This window comes from Leptinotarsa decemlineata, unplaced genomic scaffold (genome assembly GCF_025532065.1).
Source record: "Leptinotarsa decemlineata unplaced genomic scaffold, Ldec_3_MD MMD2_tig00000035_RagTag_RagTag, whole genome shotgun sequence".
Classification (NCBI taxonomy): domain Eukaryota; kingdom Metazoa; phylum Arthropoda; class Insecta; order Coleoptera; family Chrysomelidae; genus Leptinotarsa; species Leptinotarsa decemlineata.
This window is the reverse complement of record NW_027412540.1, coordinates 25,801,341-25,821,105: the sequence shown is the minus strand read 5'-3', so window position 1 is coordinate 25,821,105 and position 19,765 is coordinate 25,801,341. Positions and strand designations below refer to the sequence as shown.

General features: G+C 36.9%; 1 protein-coding gene across 1 annotated transcript in view; it reads right to left on the bottom strand.

Annotated features, from left to right (window-relative positions):
* The window catches only part of LOC111513279 (uncharacterized), a 65,752-nt gene that overhangs the window by 8,268 nt on the left and 37,719 nt on the right, over positions 1-19,765 (bottom strand). The window contains exons 3-7 of the mRNA XM_074172156.1: positions 15,305-15,586; positions 12,491-12,646; positions 7,317-9,398; positions 4,777-7,259; positions 12-240 (exon numbers count right to left, since the gene is read on the bottom strand). Of these exons, the coding sequence (XP_074028257.1) occupies positions 12-240; positions 4,777-7,259; positions 7,317-9,398; positions 12,491-12,646; positions 15,305-15,586 (5,232 nt within the window). The remainder of the gene's footprint in view (positions 1-11; positions 241-4,776; positions 7,260-7,316; positions 9,399-12,490; positions 12,647-15,304; positions 15,587-19,765) is intronic.

Sequence of the window (19,765 nt, the reverse complement as noted above, 5' to 3'; positions counted from 1 at the left end):
TGACTGCTCACCGACACAACGGGGCTCGTCGTGTTCCCAAACTCCAGCACTGTTACAGATTCTCTGGAATTGTCCTATCAGCTTATAACCTTCGTTGCAGTAGGCTCTGCATTTAGTGCCTGAAGGTACAAAACTGCCATAGTCTGCTCTATGGTCCAAGCACCTCAGAACACCATGTTTAGGTGAAGAGGGAACCCGACACTGTTCTGTATTGCCTAATTTACAAGACCGTCTATCCACCTGAAAAAGGCAAAGAACAGAAAGAAGTAAAATAACTTCGTGATGTTCATATGAAAAAAAAACCCTTGTTGAGATACAGCCCCTTAAAGGGGGTACATAAAATTTGTATAACAATTTTTTTCACAAGCACTGAGAAAGTTACAATATTGAAATTAACCTAACGTTTTGTACTACCAAAAAGACACTAAGCCAGTAATTTATTTGGTTTACCCCATGGTTGTAAGGGGTGGAAAACGCAACCCCTAAAATTTACTTCCAATGCAACTTTTTGTCTTATTTGTTTGCTATTTTAAAATTCATTTTCGATAGCCCGTTTCATTCTAAACAAAACATATCTCTTGGGTTTTTTGCCCAAAATAAACCAGTTCGCAGCAAAATATTGTTATTTTGTAGTTAGTACCTGCATTAAACGATTAAAGGGTAATAAACAAAACTAATTTATTAATAACAAAACACATAACATGTAGAAATCATAGTGAATGTTCAATATGTCTACCTTCAGACATTACGCATGCGTCTAGACATCGGCGCATTGAGCCACGTATTTGCTCAAATATTCCTGGAGTCTTTCTGATTACCCTGCACGCATCGATGATGCGGTTTCTTAAGTCCTCTACATCGCGAACAGGAGTACAATAAACCAAATGCTGTAAATGGCCCCAAATAGAGAAATCGAGAGAATTGAGATCCGGGGATCGAGCGGGCCAGTTCTGTGGTCCTCCTCGACCTATCCACTGATTTGCATATGTTTCAGCTAAATGCTGACGTACTACTTGAATACGAGGAGGTAGAAAATGAGACCCACTTAAATCATCCCCAATAACTCCGAGCCACACGTTAAGAGAAAACTGTTCTTGATGGTTAGTTTCGACAATAGCGTGAGGGTTTTCATCAGTCCATATGTGGTAATTATGAAAATTAATAATCTTGTCCCGAGAAAAACTACATTCGTCTGTGAATTCTATCGTATTCAGGAAGTCACAATTTCTTCTAATCATTTCCAGCATCCAATTGCAAAATTCAAGACGGTTCGGAAAGTCTCGTGGTAACAGTGCCTGTACTCGTTGCAGATGGTAAGGGTATAAAAGTTGTTCCTTTAAAATTCGAAATACCGTCATATAATCAACATTTGGCTGGAAAGCAATCTTTATAGTACTGGTAGTAGGTTGTTCCTCGATCAAATCAGGTACTGCTTCCTCAAGCTGTGGTGTTCGTATTTCTCGATGGCGACCACAATCCTGCGTTCTTTTGTCGAATGAGCCATATTCTCGTAATCGTTGATGAAGTCGAGCAAATATTCTATGTGAAGGATGCTGCCGTTGAGGATGCATTGCAGCATATCTTCCAGAAGCTTCTAACCCATTCCCCTGCGACATACCGTAAACGTAATGCATATCAGCCATTTCCTCATTTGTGTATGCCATCTTAATAACAAGTGAATTATTAATGTAATAAATTAAGAACAGAACAACAACACACAATTAGTATTAATTCAATTTCGAAAATTCACAAACTGACATACCAATTTAATTGTCACTATCGCTAATAACGACCTACTAGATAGATTAGTTTCGTATTTTCGCATTTATGACGATGTATCTCTGTAGTTATTCGTAAAATAATTTTTTGCTGCGAACTGGTTCATTTTGGGCAAAAAACCCAGTAGACATTTTTTGTTTAGAATGAAATAGGCTATCGAAAATGAATTTTTAAATGGTAAAAAAATAATGAGACGAAAAGTTACATTGGAAATTAATTTCACAACACAACAAAAAAATATTTTTTGAATGTTTCCTAGACTAAATTAGTCAATTTCTACTAATTTTGGGGTGATAAAAACGAAAATAACAATGAAAAATTTTTATTAGCTCTGGTTTTTGAGATACACAGTACTTAATCTTAAAGAGTAGTTATACTATACGTGAAAAGTGAAAGTACATAAAACAATATTGTTATGTTTCTTTTAGAATATTTTAAGTACAAAATTAATAAAAAAAAACATTATTCTTAGTGTTTTGACAAATAAAAGAAGTTTGTACCACCAAATTTCAATTAAGTCGATCCGATTCATTGTAAGATCGCTGTCGTTTAGCTTGTCTTTTATAAAACACTTCTGGAGCATCCCTACACACAGACCAGCAGTAGTCTGCAAGCATTGCTTCATTCCAACGGCCCTGATATCTCTGTTCCATTAAGGCAATGTCTTGATGGAATCTTTCTCCATGTTCGTCACTCACAGCTCCACAGTTTTGTGGGAAGAAATTAAGATAAGAGTGAAGAAAATGAATTTTTAAGGACATGTTGCATCCAAGTTGGTGGTAAGCTTGAAGAAGCTCTTTAACCAATGCTGTGAAGTTATCATCTCTTTTGTTACCTAAAAACCCATGTACAACCCCCTTAAAGGCTTCCCAGGCTCTTTTTTCATTTCCTGTTAAAATCATGTCAAAAGCAGGATCATTTACGATTTCACGGATTTGAGGCCCAATAAAGATGCCTTCCTTGACTTTAGCATCACTCAACCTGGGAAACTTTGCTCTCAAGTACTTAAAAGCTTGTCCTTCCTGGTCCATGGCCTTCACAAAGTTTTTCATTAGTCCCAACTTAATATGTAATGGGGGAAGGAGAACATCCTTAGGATCTACAAGAGGCTCGTAAACTACATTTTTCTCATTAGGGTTTAGGTCTCGTGTAGGCCAGTTCATTTTTTTATAGTGAGATTTTCCATCCCGACTGTCCCACAGACACAAAAAACAACAGTACTTGATGAACCCTAATTGCATTCCTAGGAGTATAGCAGTGACTTTCAGATCACCACAGATGTGCCACTTGTGTTGTTCATATTTGATTGATTGGAGAAGTGTTTTCTTATTTATATACGTTTCCTTCATGTGAACTGCATGACCTATAGGAATAGAGGGTAGCTGATTTCCATTATGCAGAAGTACAGCTTTTAAGCTTAGTTTTGAAGAGTCTATAAACAGTCTCCATTCAGATGGAGTGTGATCCAAATTCAAGCAGTCCATCAAACCATTAACATCAGAACAAACTACGAGGTTTTCTTTTTTCTCAAAAAAAGGAAGCAAATCTTTTTGACGCTGTCTGTACTGAGATATTTTCACATCATGTTTTAGAAGATTCCACTGTTGTAGTCTTGATCTCTTATAAGGTCACTCAACTCTGCTTGACTAATTCTGTGCGGATCACTAGACCTATCGCTTACCCCTCAAAATCAGGGTCATAGGATGTAGAAGGATGGGTTGCTCCTTCTAAACAGTCTTCATCACCTTCCTCTAAAATTTCATAGTTTTGGGGTGGAGAAGGGACTGGCAAATTGTCTGAGTGTGGTACAGGCCGAAGAGCAGATGGGAGATTAGGGTATTTAACCGTTCCTCTTTTCTTCATAGATAAACCTTGCTTAATGGGAGGAGTTAAGCAGAAATAACAGTCGTCTGTATGATTGGTAGGCTCACGCCAAACCATAGGTACTGCAAAAGCCATTGCCCGGTTTTTATTTTTCAGCCACTCTCGCAATATGACGGAACAAGAATTACAACATATATGAGGAGCCCATGATTTATCTTGGTCCCCAACTTTCACACCAAAATAATGTCCATAGGCTGTCTTAACGATAGGTGTCATTTTACGTTTCTGAGCCTTAAATGTTATTTCACCACATATATAGCAAAAGCTATCGACAGAATTCACACACTTTCGAGGCATTTCAGATCAGCACTTAAATTAATTTAAAAATCAACTTCACACGATAATTTCAATAGCAACCACGTGCGTACAATTGACAAACTCACATAGGTTATGTTTACTACTTAAGAACAGCTGATGAGAGGGGTGTTATGTAAACAAACATGTGTACCAACTGTTGGTGATGAAATATTTCATTTGTTGAAAACTCAATATACATATATATATATATATATATATATATATATATATATATATATATATATATATATATATATATATATATATATATAATGATACTATATCTTGAAAACAAGAGCTAATATATAATTTTCATGGTCACTTTCGGTGGACACGTGGAAATACATTAAAATCATCCAATTTCAACCCCCCGAAACAAAAACTTTGTTGTGTTGTGTTTTAGGGGTTGCGTTTTCCACCCCTTACAACCATGGGGTAAACCAAATAAATTTCTGGCTGAGTGTCTTTTTGGTAGTACAAAACGTCAGGTTAATTTAAATATTGTAACTTCTTTAGTGCTTGTGAAAAAAATTGTTATACAAATTTTATGTACAAGGGATGTATGTAACAAGGGATGTTCCAATGAAATTTCTTTATATGAAAGATCCTATTTTTTTTTCGATGACGAATCACCTCCTCAAATGTTTTACACCCATTTAGTTACACCCTGTATATGCATATCGCATTTATAGCATCTGACTCTGTGACGTACACTATTATCCATTATTTCGTATTTTGAATGAGTATTGAAGTTTTCGGGAACATTCAGAGTTTGGGTTCAAACTTTTAACTTCCTGAAAAGAAATTTATACTCACTTGCAAAATGTAACCTTCCGGGCAATCGCACTTATGTCCTCCTTTGAAGTTTCTACATATCATTTCACATTTCCCATTATCAACGAGGCATTCGTCGATATCTACACAAGTTTTATTCCTCACACTATCCAATTTCAGACCATGTGGGCAAGTACACTGGTAAGATCCAGGCAAATTCTTGCATCCATGAGAGCAGCCTCCCCGGTTCACCCTGCATTCGTTAACTTCTTTACAAACTCTCTTATTGGGTCTAAGTAAGTATCCGGGAGGACAGGAACATTCTCTTTTTCCCTCTCTATTCTGACACGAATGGGAGCACCCTCCATTGTTCTTCGAGCAAGGATCTTCGTCCATGCATTTCTTGCCGAAAAGTTTGTAACCTGGAGGACAAGTGCATTTGGCGTAACCTTTAATATTGGTGCATCCATGTGAACATCCTCCGTTGTTCAAAGAGCAGGGATTGATTTTGAAACAAGTTCTGTTGATGAGCTCAAAGTCCGGGGGGCATTTGCAAACCACCTGCCCGTTGATGCTGCTGCAAATATGAGAGCAACCTCCGTTTTTATGATCACATGGGTTGATCACTGAGCATTCCTTTCCTTCAAGCGTGTACCCCTCTGGACACAAGCAAATCACTTTATTGCCTTCCGTGGCACATTCATGGGAACAACCCCCGTTGTTTATGAAACAAGGGTTGACCCCCACGCATGTTGTTTTGTTCACTAAATTGTAATGATCTGGGCAAGAACATTCCACTTCTCCGTCAACTGTTCGGCAGGAGTGAGAGCATCCGCCGTTTCCTACAGAACAAGGGTCGAATTCGCAGTGCGTGATATTTCTAAGCACATACCCCGCTGGGCACGAGCACACTGCTTTGCCCGTTGAAGAGTCACAAATATGGGAACAATCGCCGTTATCTAACAAGCAAGGATCATCAGGTATACAAGTCCTTCTATCTTTCTGAAGATGTAGGCTTCTTGGACAGGAACACTGTACATTCCCTTCCTCATCCGAAAAGCATTCATGAGAGCACCCGCCATTACCAATCAGACAAGGATCAACCCTGTAACAAATCTTTCCTTCCAAATAGTAGTTCTCTGGGCAACCGCAAGTAAGTGTACCATTTTTATACACACAGATATCGGAGCAGCCACCGTTCTCTTCAAGGCAAGGATTTTTCTCGAAGCAATATGTTTGATTGTGCAATTCGTGAGTGTGAGGACATGAACACGTTTGCCTGTGATTCTCAAAGTGGCAGGTATGGGAGCATCCTCCGTTATCTATTAAACATGGGTTGATTTCAACACAATGGGTTTGATTTCGTAGAGAGTATAGTTCTGGACACAAACAATTGACATGCCCATCGATGTATTCGCAGAAGTGTGAACAGTTGCCATTGTTTATTGTGCAAGGGTTGATTTTATGGCATGTTGTTGGATTCTCGAGTTCGTATCCTGGAGGACAGTTACATCTGACAGCCCCATTCGCGTTTATACATATGTGGGAACATTTTCCATTATCGACGAGGCACGGATCTCTCAGAAAGCATTGTTTTCCTTCCAAGCTATATCCCAGTGGGCATCTACATTCCGCTGAACCGTGACTGTTCACACATTGATGTGAACAACCACCATTTTCCTCCAGACATGGGTTTACAATTTTGCAAGTTCTGTTGTCCCCTTCTAGGTTATAATTCTGTTTACAGTGACAGATAAAACTCCCTGGGAGATTCTGACAAGTGTGGGAGCAGTTACCATTGTTTACAGAACACTCGTCTACGTCTTCACACGTAGAATCATCTGATGCTAACCTGAAACCACTTCGACAAGCACACTCATACCCGCCGTTATAGTTGATACAGATTTGGGTGCATTCATCTAAATCTCGCTGTTCGTCGCACTCGTCAATATCTACACACGACTTCGTTGAATTATCATACTCATACCCATCGTAACAGGAACATTCGAAACTTCCCGGTGTATTTTTGCAAACCTGTGAACAGCCATGTTTTCCTTGACATTCATCAATGTCCACACAAACTTTACCATTTTCCAATTTGAATCCTTCTCTACAACTACAGGAGTACGAGCCTTCACTGTTTTGACAGTTATGTGAACAGTCATTGAATAACAAACATTCATCCACATCTTCGCAAGTTCTGTTGTCAAACCCAAGGACGAATCCTGAAGGACAAGTGCACTGAATCTGTCCATTTATTTTTGTTTCTCCATGCGAACAGGTCAAATTGACACAGGTTGTGTTTTGCAGGGTGAGTCCTTTTGGACAATCGCATCGATAAGACCCTTCTAAATTTGTGCAGGAGTGAGAGCAAGGACTCTCCAGGCATTCATCGATGTCCTGACAAACGTGAATATCTGCAGTGGATAATTTGAAACCCTTCGAACATTTGCAAATATAGCTTCCCAGAGTATTTTCACAGATATCTGAACACGGATTGGTATCTGGATTGCACTCATCAACGTCTGAAAAAGATTGAATTTAGTTTTCATCAAATACCGCCATTAATTCTGATTCCTTACCTATACATTTATGGTTTTGATCCAGAATAAACCCGTCCTCGCACTTATCAACTTCGTTTTCGACTACCATACTCTCTTCTTTGTGCGGCTCCTGACGCTTCCCTTCATCATAATCCTCTTCTTCGTCATCATCGTCATCATAGTTTTCATCTTCATCATTTTCTGTCCTATTCTTCAATGGCTTCACATCAGAAGGTGGTGTTTGAACGGGAGTAGAACTTACATTTTCCAGAATACTGTCGACGGTAGAATCGTATTTTTCTTCATAATCGTCAGTAGAGTTGACAAACGATCGACTGTTATCACTATATTCTTCATATTGATCTTCCTCGTGAATGTCGTAATTCTTGTCATCTCTGTTTTCAGTTTCTTTGATCATCGAATCTTTTTTTGTAATGCTGCCCCAGGCATCATCTATGGGTGTTGTGGTTTCAGGGGAAAATGAAATTCCATTCGTTGTCCCGGTTATTCCTGAAATATCATCATAGCTTGAAATTTTTTCATTATAATTTAGATTTGTGAAGTTTATTTTCATATTGCTGTCTTCTTCTCCTTTGTCCGTTACAGTTGTTGTGAGGATGCCTGCTTCTGTTTCAGTTTCTTCAGTTTCATTTGAACTTTCATGATAATACCGTCTTATTGAATTATCTTCTTCAATTTCTCCATCAGGTGCTACTATAGGCTTTTTAGTAGTCTCTAAATTACTGATGGTCGTACTAGTGACAATAGTAGATTCTTCGTATTCGTCATCATAATCTTCATCTTCATAATCCTCATTGTTCCCAACTGAATCATTATCTTTAGAATTCTGTGTTGATATTTCCACAGATTCGGTGCTTTCATCATCAGTATCAGTTCCAGCATTGCGGTTGTATTGTATCTCATTTTCATATTCTTTGTGGCTACTGAGGGTTGTCGAAATTTCCGTTATGGCATCGCCTTTTCCGGAACTATATGTACTTGTATGAAAACCATCTGTAGAAGAAGTAATTGTAGTCGGGTTCGTCGTACTGAATTTATCACTCAAGTTCATTCTTTCAGTAACTTCATTAGGTCCTTCAGACTCGTCATAATCGTTTTCATCGTATTCATCATAATCTTCTGTTGATTTTACATCATTCTCGATTTCTGTATCAATGCGTTCATTTAGTTTCACATTCCCATCCAAGTTTTCATTTGTTGTTGATTCTATACCATTTGATGATATATCCACGGTCTTTTTGATATCGTCAGCAACTCTTTCTTTCGTTGAATCATCAAATTCAACAACTTCATTGCTGGCGAAAAAATTCCCAGATTCTTTAGTATCTTCATTGTCCGTTTTTGTCATTTTTGATATGCTGCTTCCATCAACATTCTCAGGTTTGTCTAATCCAATTTCATACTTGCTTGTAGAAGTAATAGAAGTGGCATCACTAGTAGAATATAACATAGTTGTGGGTGTCTTCGTATCGACTTCATTTTCATCGCCTTCGTCATACTCGTCATAATCATCTTCTTTATATTCAGCATCAACGTTGGTAGTGAGTAAAGGGGTAGTAGTAGGCGAAATAGGTACAGTAGATGTTGAACTGCTAATGCTTACTTTCACCTCTTCATCATAATCTTTATAGTCTTCTCCGTATTCATCATCATACGAATCTGATTTATCTCCATTTCTAACCTCCGAGTCATTTCTCCTTTCCAAACTGGATTTTATATTTGTTTTATCAGAAAGTAAATCGTTATTCTTTGAACCTTCATTGATAGATTCTGATTTACTTTTACTATTTTCCTTGGGTGACTCTTCTGACTTATCATTATTCGAAATTTCATCAGCCTCCTTTCCGTCTATATGTTTTTCATCGTCATAATCAGCATCTTCATAATCGTCTTCATCATAATCTTCCTCATCATATTCTTCATCATCGTATTCTTCGTCGTCGTATTCTTCATCGTCATTTGGAATGGTATCATTATTTTCAACAGGGGCATCAGATAAGTATCCATTGGAATCCTCTAAACAATGATAAGAGCCAATGGAATTGATGCAGCCAAACTTACAAATGGACCGAATTTTTGGAACTTCACATTCGTTGATATCTGAAAATTAATATATTATAATTTATGGCATGGATATTCACATTTGTCCTTGAAAAAATAAAATAATAATGATAAACAACGATTAAATTGGATAACTATTCTCTGAGGTATGACAGTTCAAAGTAGACTCATAAAAACGGACAAAACTTTTGAAACAACCGAATATATTCTTTGGATTCTGTGAATGAGGAAGAAGTACATGTTGAAACTTCATCTTTGTAGTACCTGGTGGAACAAAAGCCTGGAAAGTGAAAGTAAAGCAGTTCGACGACTATTCAATCGAGCTAAAGAGGCAGGTAAGTATTATAAAACTACTCTCACGACATACAACAAGGAAATTAGAAAGGCAAAACGGAAGTTTTGTGAGAGTATCTCTGATTTGCCTCGCAGCACAAGAATTCACAAGATTCTCTCTAGAGAGCTTTGACAACAAGGAGATTGCGGTTGCTGTATTTCTTGATATTGAAGGAGCATTTGATAATGCACTACCTAAATCTATAGGATTGTCTCTGGCTAGGAAGGGTATAGAATCGATCATAACTGGCTGGATCTATGCCATGCTAGTAAACAGAACTGCAACTACCCCTTCTGTGGTCGCTCCTGGTGGATAGTCTGCTTGATGCCCTCGACAGAAAAAAAGTCGATCTGCAAGCTTATGCAGATAACCTTGTCATCTTGGCAAGGTCCACGTCTGGAAAAATAGCTTGTAATATCCTCCAAAGCAAGTTAAAAGTTGTTCACAGTTGGTGCCTGAGGGAGCAGATGTCTGTCAACCCCAGCAAAACTGTGTTAATCCCCTTCACCAAAAGGAGAAAATTTGACGATCTAACGCCACTTTCAATGGTGTGGTCATTTCATTTGGAACGGAGGGGAAATATCTTGGCATTGCCCTTGATGAAAGACTCACCTGGAACGCTCACTTGGAAAAAGTTTTACACAAAGCCAGATTGTCTCTATGGACATGTCGAAAGATTTTTGGTAAACTTGGGGTTTAAGCCCCAAACAAATCCATTGGATTTATGTGATGATTGTCAGACCAATGATCACTCATGGTGCAATTGCTTGGTGGCCAAAGGCTTTACAGAAAACGACCCAAGCGAAGCTTTCCGGCTCACAGAGACAGGCTTGTCTGGCTATCAGTGGTGCCATCAGTACCACACCGTCAGCGGCCATGGAGATCCTTCTAGATCTACCTCGTCTCCACATTTTTCGGGAGAGAGAGGCTAGGTGGACTGCATACAGACTTGTGCACATTGCCAATTGCACAAATCAATTCAATGTAGAGTGCAACAGACTGTTGGTTGACATTGGAAGTCACAGCATTCTAGAAATGACCTCTGACTTCATGCCTCCAACGAATTGCCTTATAAAGTACTATTCCCGAGTAGAGAGGACTGGACCTTCCGGGAGAAGGAAATATTAAGAGCAGATAGTTGTTGGTTCACAGATGGATCAAAAACACCTTATGGTTCTGGTGCAGATGTTTTTAGTCGCAGACCCAGGACAGAGTTATGGGTTGCGGTAGAGGGTCGAATAGACCCACCCACTTTAGACCCACCTACCTACCTGGTGATTTCGCCGCTGCGAAAAGCAATAGGAAGGAAAAGATTGAATAGACCCATGAAAGGACGATGAAGATTGAGGAGATAAAAACCGAATAAAAACTTTTTCGGAGAAATAAAAATTACCCTGAATTTTTTAACACAGTATTGAGGACGCTGACCACTGAAAATGCATGCCGCAGTAGCAAACGAAACGTTTCTAAAAGTTCCTTTCGACTACGGCATATCAGCTCGAATATTTATTTTTTCCGGCTGTGACTCCGGATGGAAAAGCATATTCAGCACTATTCAGTATGGAGTACTCCAGGGAACAATCCTGGGACCACTTCTCTTTAATATTTACGTGAACGGTATGTTTTTGCTGAAAGCTAGGGGGGATATCCTAGGTTTCGCTGATGATACAGCCATTTTTTACAAAGGTAATTCTTGGGACGAATTTAGAGACATAGTTGCATCAGACTTCCATTCAATCTGGAAATGGCTACATCATAAATTACTCACAATTAATGTTGATAAAACACACTTCCTACCATTTTGCTGCAATAGAACAACTTCCCCTAACTTCGATAAAATTCAAGTTAACATTCCAACAGAACAGTTCGTTATCAAATCAGCAACATCTACAAAATATTTGGGAGTACACATAGAAATGCATTTCCAAAGACGGTTTTTAAAAATAATCCTAAAAAAAGAACCCACTTTTCCATCTGATGCTCTCTATGCGGAAAGTCATGTATTTGACATCTAGGTACTAACTCTTTTTCCTGAAAATAAATATACATTACCACCAAAAACGAAAATTTGAATTACCCACACATGAATATGCTACACGTCAACGAAATCAACATATCACACTACAAATGCAAAAACTAATCTCCCAACGTTCATATAAATACTTTGCTCCAAAATTATACAACACACTTCTACATGAAATCAAATTGATAAAGAACCCACATCGCTTCAAAAAAGAACTAAAATCTTTCATACATAAAGAATACTCTCTACCATCTCTTCTCTCATTCACTACTCGCTAGTATGTAACCTTATGTATTACAATATTAAATTATATTATAATAGGTTTGAGTTCATATTTCTCCAATGTAATTTTATCGATATTGTCTTTGTCTTTTTTGTCTTTTGTTTTTTATTGTATATATATATATATATATATATATATATATATATATATATATATATATATATATATATATATATATATATTCTTTTTTTAGTATTATTTTATCACTAACAAGCACGTTTTAGAGCTTCTGTGATTTTTTGTTTATTCATACATAAATCTTATATAAATCATGTAAATTGCCAGGATGAATAAACTTTATTATTATTATTATATGCTATCATAATGAAACAGTTGTTCAATCTAGCAGCACTGATGAGACTTATGGTAGGTCTAAATAACGCTGTTTGGTGTTGAATCACGAATGTTCGTTTTCAACAATCAATAATGCTACTAGATATATTTAAGTGATATGTCAAATATTTCATTGAAAATATTTATGGAAATTTTACCTTCACAATTTTTATTAACTTCTTGGAATCCAGGAGGACAACCGCACGTCGTTCTTCCGTTGTACACATAGCAAAGATGGGGACACTTCGATTTGGATTTATGGTGGCATTCACCGAGATGGATTTTTGGAAGAGCACCAACTTTTTGTGAAATATCTGAAAAAAATTCAATATCAAAGTTGCAATTCACACAGTTACGTAATGAAAAATCAATAACCATAATAAATCGAGGTGGTTTCGGATATTTCAAAAGTTTCGCACTGAACAATTCATGTTTGGATATTCAAGTAGTGTTTCAACTTACATTTTATTCAATTTATCGACAAGACATTAGCTGAAGAAGTTTGGCAACATTGTAAATTTTCCGTTTTTTCGAAGATAAAATACAAGCAAAACATAAAAATCCTCAAGGCACTCTTAGAGCGGTACCTGTGCGGAAGTAGCGATTCACATTCAATTTGAATCGCTGGAGATTAAATTCATTTGGAAAAATATTCTCAGAAAGTTTATTCCACATAAACGCACTTTTCCAAATGAAAGATTTCTTGAATAGCGAAGTCCGAGGTGTACTGAGTTGAATATCAAAACGATGAGAAGCCACAGTCTCACGCGTATTTCTGATATGTACCGCTCTTGGTGGAATCACCTCCCGTGAAAGTATCTATAAAAGATAGACAAATCTCCAACCTTCCTTCGATGTTTCAGACTATCGAGGTTGCAAGTGATGTGAAGTGATGTTAAGCCATCCAATCAGGCGGATGGCTTTTTTCTGGATGGAATTCAGCAGCTTCAGGGTATTAGGAGCGGAACTCCATACATATAAAAAATACTCCAAAGAGGGTCTGAGCTTTAAAAAGCATCAAAAGTTTCTGAGGTTTGTATACAGACGGCTGAAAAACCAAAGAAGGCTCAGAATGTGGAGTGTACTCCAGATCACTAAGCCTAAGGATTAAGTGAGCAATGGGAAAAAATACCAGCATGTTTCAAACAGAACTGGCTGGTATCTTAATCACCACAAAAGAAATAAACAGGGAAGGAATTTCAGGCAAAAACATAACAATCTGCACTGATAGCAGACAAGCCCTATTAGCCTTGAACAGACAACGTGTTACCTCAGGGCTAGTACCAGAGTGCCTCCAAGATTTTTCCAAAGCCTCGGTAGATGATAACATTATCCTGAGGTGGATTAAAGATAACGACAGGAGTAAAGGTAATCGCATTGCCGACTCTTCAGGAAAGGAATCGTATTTCTTGTAAAATAATTTTTATTTGTAAATTGCAAAGCGCTTTTGGCTGTTACGCCATCATCAGTGCGATACCTACAAGTAAGTAATATTCAATGATATTTATTTTAATTTCAGATTGAACTTTAAATTCTTTTAATATTGTAGAATTACTTACTCGTCAAGTATATACAAGAAGATCCTGCTATCTGAAGGTACAACAACTTTGGTAAAAACCACTCTGAGTGGACATGAACATGAACATCACAATAAGCAAACATTTGCACAAAATGTGAATATTTTTGTTTGAATATTTTGAAAAATATTTTTAAAGAAAACCATCTCCAACGTGCCGAGTACGAGAAGGAAAAGGAAGTGAAAATTTGACAACTAATAGTCTTCAACTATTACAGAACATATTTGGTTTGACAAATGATATATTAAGTGACCACAGTACATAAAGTTTTCCAAAATGAGCAAGGAAACATCCAACGTCTCTCTCAAATTGTCAGATTACTGGAATATACACTTTTTAGTATGTAATTAACTCACTCTACCTTAATCTGACGCGCTCGAGAATTTCCGATGATCAATTTTTTTTACTAATCTGATCCTTTATCCCTCACAGGCGGCCTTATATATGGGGCTCATATTTGGTGGAGGTACTTAACCGTGTACAAGGTATCCCCCTGTATATTAATCTGCCGCACTTTAATAAATCCCGAAACCCCGCTTGGGCTCCCCTATTACCATGTTTCTCGATTACGTTATTCCAAATATGGGTGACATACGATGAGTAGTCAAATATGTGAATAAAATGTACTTCAGAGAAAATTATTTTTTTTTGTTTGCTTAGTGATGAAATCACAAGTTTAAACTTGATTTTGTCGGAAATTGAAGAAGTAGTACGTTATCGAGTAGTGCAATTAGCTACTTACTTTAGTTCAGTTTTAATTTATATTTCACAAAATAATTGGTTTCAAACCAGCAGAAATCCGAAACTGAAGCTTTCAACTACTTCCTGTTTGCACTTTATACATAATATCAGATGATAAAAAATCATGCAATTATCTTGATTCACTGGATTTATATTTTTGTTTATTTATGAGATATAAGATACTCTAGTAGTAAAAATTGTACATCTGTGTTTGCCTTATAGACTGAATTCAAAACATGTCTTCACTAACCAAATCTAATAAAAATTCACTAAATTATTATTTCTACAATATATTACAATCGAAATTGAAATCATCAAGTATACATTTATTCAAATAAGGATGAAAAACTTACTTTTGACGCGTTGTTTTTATACCACAGAGGAATACATTGAACATTCCAGACTTTGTAGGGAATAAAATTCGTCTCGCCCAATTTTCCAATTTTTTGATACTTTCTATGTTTTTTTTAACTATCGTTTCTTGTTTTAATATTATTTTCAAAAATTACATCATATTCACTATATGTTATATTTCAACAATTATTATTCTACGGTATGGTCTTTTTTTTTTCTTAATATGACATGCTACAAACAAACATGTATTGTAATGTAGTCAAATAAATATATTCTATTCTTTTCTTCGTACAAACTCACCCAGTTTTGTGGCAGGTTTACAATCTGGCATTTTACCAACCCATCTACTTCTGCTGCAATACATCTTGCCAGAAAGTGGCTTTTCGAATACAAATCCTTCATGACATTTGAATTCTGCAACCATGTAAAACTTCTCTGACGCCACTTTCCTCTTCTTCAGTTTGATTAGTCTGCCATTCTTTATTTCAGGAGGTGGGATTTGTTTACACGAAGTATCCAACTTTTTCAGTAAATGTTTGGAGATGTTCCTCAGTTGCTTGTGCGTAGCGCTCTGCAAATGAGCTGAAAAAAAAAACAAATTGAATGATACACATTCAGCACATTCAGACATTCCCTAAAGAAGCTATCTCACAGTCTATCTAGACTGAGTTGGTGACTAAACTGCAGTTTTCGAGTTTACAAGCCGTGGTCTACAGGTTTTTTGACCTGACGCTATTGCTTCGAAGTAATTAAGTAAACCTGGAAGGTGAATAGAGCCTATTGAGTCGCGAGGAATTCGGATCTCTTGCTCTGTATGATTCATGACCAAGGCCGTGCCTAGATTTTTGTTCCGGGGGGAGTCTCAATAAAAAAGACCTGCTAATTCAAATTTAATTAATTACCATTACATTGGCAAGGAAAAAGGCCTCCACTGAAAAAACTGGACTAACATATTTGTTACTTGAAACTTAAAACCTTAAATTTCCAATTCAGTGAACTCACAATACAAAATCAAGCCTTCTAGACTTTTTATGGGCAAATTCTGTTATAACATCATCAGTTGGGATAATGACATCTCTGTGAATTGTCTTTAGGGCCAACCCAGTTAGCCTCTCTTGCCCACAAGAATTTCGTAGGTAGGTTTTTAGGCGCCTAAGTGTGGAAAATGACCTTTCCGGGGTGCACGTGGTTACTGGTAGAGTCGACATAATGTTCAACAACATATGTTGGGATACAATTGCCTGTTGCACTCTACGACAGCCTCAAAGGCGCAAGAATGCCGGTCCGAAGGGGTTTCGCCCTGCCACAACAATTTCCATAGTTGAAATTCGCCTTGTGCCTCGTCTAGTTCCACCAGGTTCCCGAACATCACTAGGTCCTCTCTTGGAAATGACGGTTCCTTTTCGGAACGGACTGTTGGTATAAGAGTGTACATAGCAGCAATCACTTTCTTGTGGTCAGTAAATCTTATTTTGAGCTGGGAAGTTAAGCCTTCTTATAGGGGTATTGCAACAGTTATGCGGTAATACTTACCTTTTAACACACGTTAAAAGGTAAGACCTCGTTAATCCTTAGCTCGCCCAAGTTTCGATTTCTGAGGGTTGCCGTTCGTAGGGGTGCGACAGCTGGTTAAAGAAAAAACAGATTTTTTTTACAGATTAGTATTTGGACTAGCGCGATGCCGTACTGCCGTACTGTACTGGTATCAATCGTGGAAATTGATCTCTTCATTGACATCGGCCAATAAATCCTTTGCTTCTGTTAATGAATTTGAAAATTCTTTTTCACTATTGAATCGAATATCTAGAAAGTGTGATATTATATTCTCAATATGGTAGACAGCTGTTTTTAAGTAACAAAGAGGGGACATCAGGACTTTGCATACCGTTAATGTTGCTGCAAATACCTTCGCCAAAAACCGAGTCATACCACGAATTCGTTGGCAAGAGCAGATCTCAGAAAGAAGAAGCTTTGGTTGAGGTCTCCATATCCGGGTATGTGCTGAATTGTTTTAAAGTCTCAATAATAGATTCAAAAGTTTGTCTGAATTTTAACAAGCCGTTGTGATTTTCCACCCGCCGCGTTTCACACATTGTCATCACCACCAAGTCATTGCTCATCAGTTTTCACTTCAAATATTATATATTTCAGAATCATGAAACGTTTGATCTACACTTTTTTCCGGATCTGTACATTTTTTAGTGTTTTGGTTTCTGTATTGGTTCCTAGGAATTCTAGGTCTTCTAACTGGAACCACAAATGTGCGGTTGGCTTCTGTTTTTGACTCCGTGCATATGTGTTGTTTCCTGCTTTCGGCAAACAAGTGTTGCTCATCTTTATACTTGGCTGTACCGCGCTAATGAGGCCAATAGCCAGAAACACGTGTCCGCGGTTTGCCCCCCCTTTTTTTTGAGTGTTGTATCCACGAATTATTTCATTCGTGATTTGTATATATATATATATATATATATATATATATATATATATATATATATATATATGGTTTCTGCCACTCCTCTGCAATCCAGAATTCCACAGGATAATTGAGAATATACTAAGCAAATGTTTAAAATTGTTTTAAAATTAATCAATTCGAAAAAATCAACTAAGTATTCAGTAAACCCCTCAATTCATTTTTCACGTGCAGGTCCCATTAAAATGTTCATCAATGATCATTCCTAAGTACTTTGATTGAGTTTTTCATTTATCATTGTTGTTTTGTCAACTATCAAAGGTCCTAGATTTGACAAGTGATTGGAGTATGGTGTTAAGGGTAGCTAATGAGTTTTTTAACTATTCAGTGATGGAGCTTATTACATTTGAATATGTTTCATATTTTCTTCTGCCTTCAATCTACCCAATTCTCTCCTTCGTACAGTATGGCTATATCTAATGAATTTACTTTAGATTTGAATGGTCAATTAACTATTCACGTATATAGTTAATAAAAGCGGCCCGACTACTGTCCCCTGTGGTACACCGTGTGTAATTGTTTTTAAACAACTCCTGAGCTGATCCATACAGTATCAGAGTCTTCAGATGGCTCTAGCGAGATGTAAATCAACGCCCTATGCCCTAAGATTGTCCAATGCCCTATAGATTTATGAAGTTAAATTTAGTATTGCATCTTCTACATGGCTATTGCCCGCTCTTATATAAACGTACAGCCCTAGAATCTTGAAATATGCAGGTAGGTTCTTTGTATAGCGTACCTTCGAAGGGGAAAAATAGGGATTCAAAGATTGTATTGAATTACGTCAGTTTTGAAGTTGGAAACCTGAAGTTTTGGATTGATAAAAAAATATTGTAACTATTCGTTTGAAATGGTCTCTCACGAAACTTGATGTAACAAACCAAATTTTACGCGGGCAAAGCCGCAGGCAACAACTAGTTCAAAATAAATCAAAAGTGCTCCAAAAGTTTGACAACAACCCTGCCATATTATCTGATAATACTGAATTACGGTCATTAAGATGAAATGAATATTGACCAATATATTTCAAAAGTGTGAACCGTATAGTAGAAATAAATATTGTTTACATTTTCACTAGAAATCTTTCATTGCTCTCATACCTTCGAAAAGTGCGGCGATAATTCAAATCATTATGAGTTGATTATTGTTTACATCGTTACTTTCTCTGTTTCAGTGCCAATAAACAAATATTCCATTTTTTCGAAATGACCGAAATGATGGAATGATAAAAGTTGACTTGGTGAAAGCAGAAGCGTTGAAGAATCAGATTACTTTGTTGTCTGGTATTGGAAAAGTGTTCAATAGATAATATAAATATTTTCGGAACTACGGATTAAATGGACAATTATTATTATGTACAAGAAGTACATGATCATGTAATTTCAAATAATTCAAAAATTTTGAAATAGATACTAATTAGAGGATTGAGATATGATTACTGAGAAAACTTCTCCTTTATGATTATGAAAGTTGTGATTGATTCTGTGGAATCAATTCGGTGTAAGTGAAAGATTGCTCAAATACTTCTTTTCTGTGACTAGATAATTGTCTTTTCCCTCTCAGAGTCATGTTTTTCTATGATGTTTTTTGTACTTCAAAATCGCTGTGCAGAGTAAATGTAATAATCTTTGTTTATACATATTCAACCACGTCCACTTTCCTCAACTTGTGAAATACTGTTCGTCTAAGCCTTACACCAAAAATCGCCCCCAAACAAAAATCACAGAAGTTGTCATGTACCCATGTTCTCATCGTACCTAATTTTCAACTTTGATATGACGTGCCAAAACATCCAAATTCAAGAAATCAGGATTACATGAATTGAAGTGTGGAACTTGTCCTGAGGTAGGTAGGTATATATTGGTCAAACTGGCAGAACATTTAGGAATCGTATCCAGGAACATCATATAAACTGTGTAAATAAGAAAACAAGTTCAACACATTCAAATCATCTTTTAGTAGAAAATCATATCTTTAACGAAGCTTTTGAACATTTTACTGAATGAGCAACTGGATTTGAATAGATCACCCTTATTGAAACCAATGAAGTATTGAATCTGATGTAGAATTGAATAATATGCTTTAGGTAATCATTATTCAGTTTATGATACCTTTTCAGACCTAAGGACTGGCTGAAGTACTGAAGAGTAATCCGTATCAGTCACATTAATATTGAAATACACCTGCAATTCTTTCCAATTCTGTTGCAGAAAAGCAAGCCGTTTTGCTCCATGGTGAACTTGATGCTGGGGTGTTGAGCGTTCACGTGGTCTAGGAGAAAGTTTACA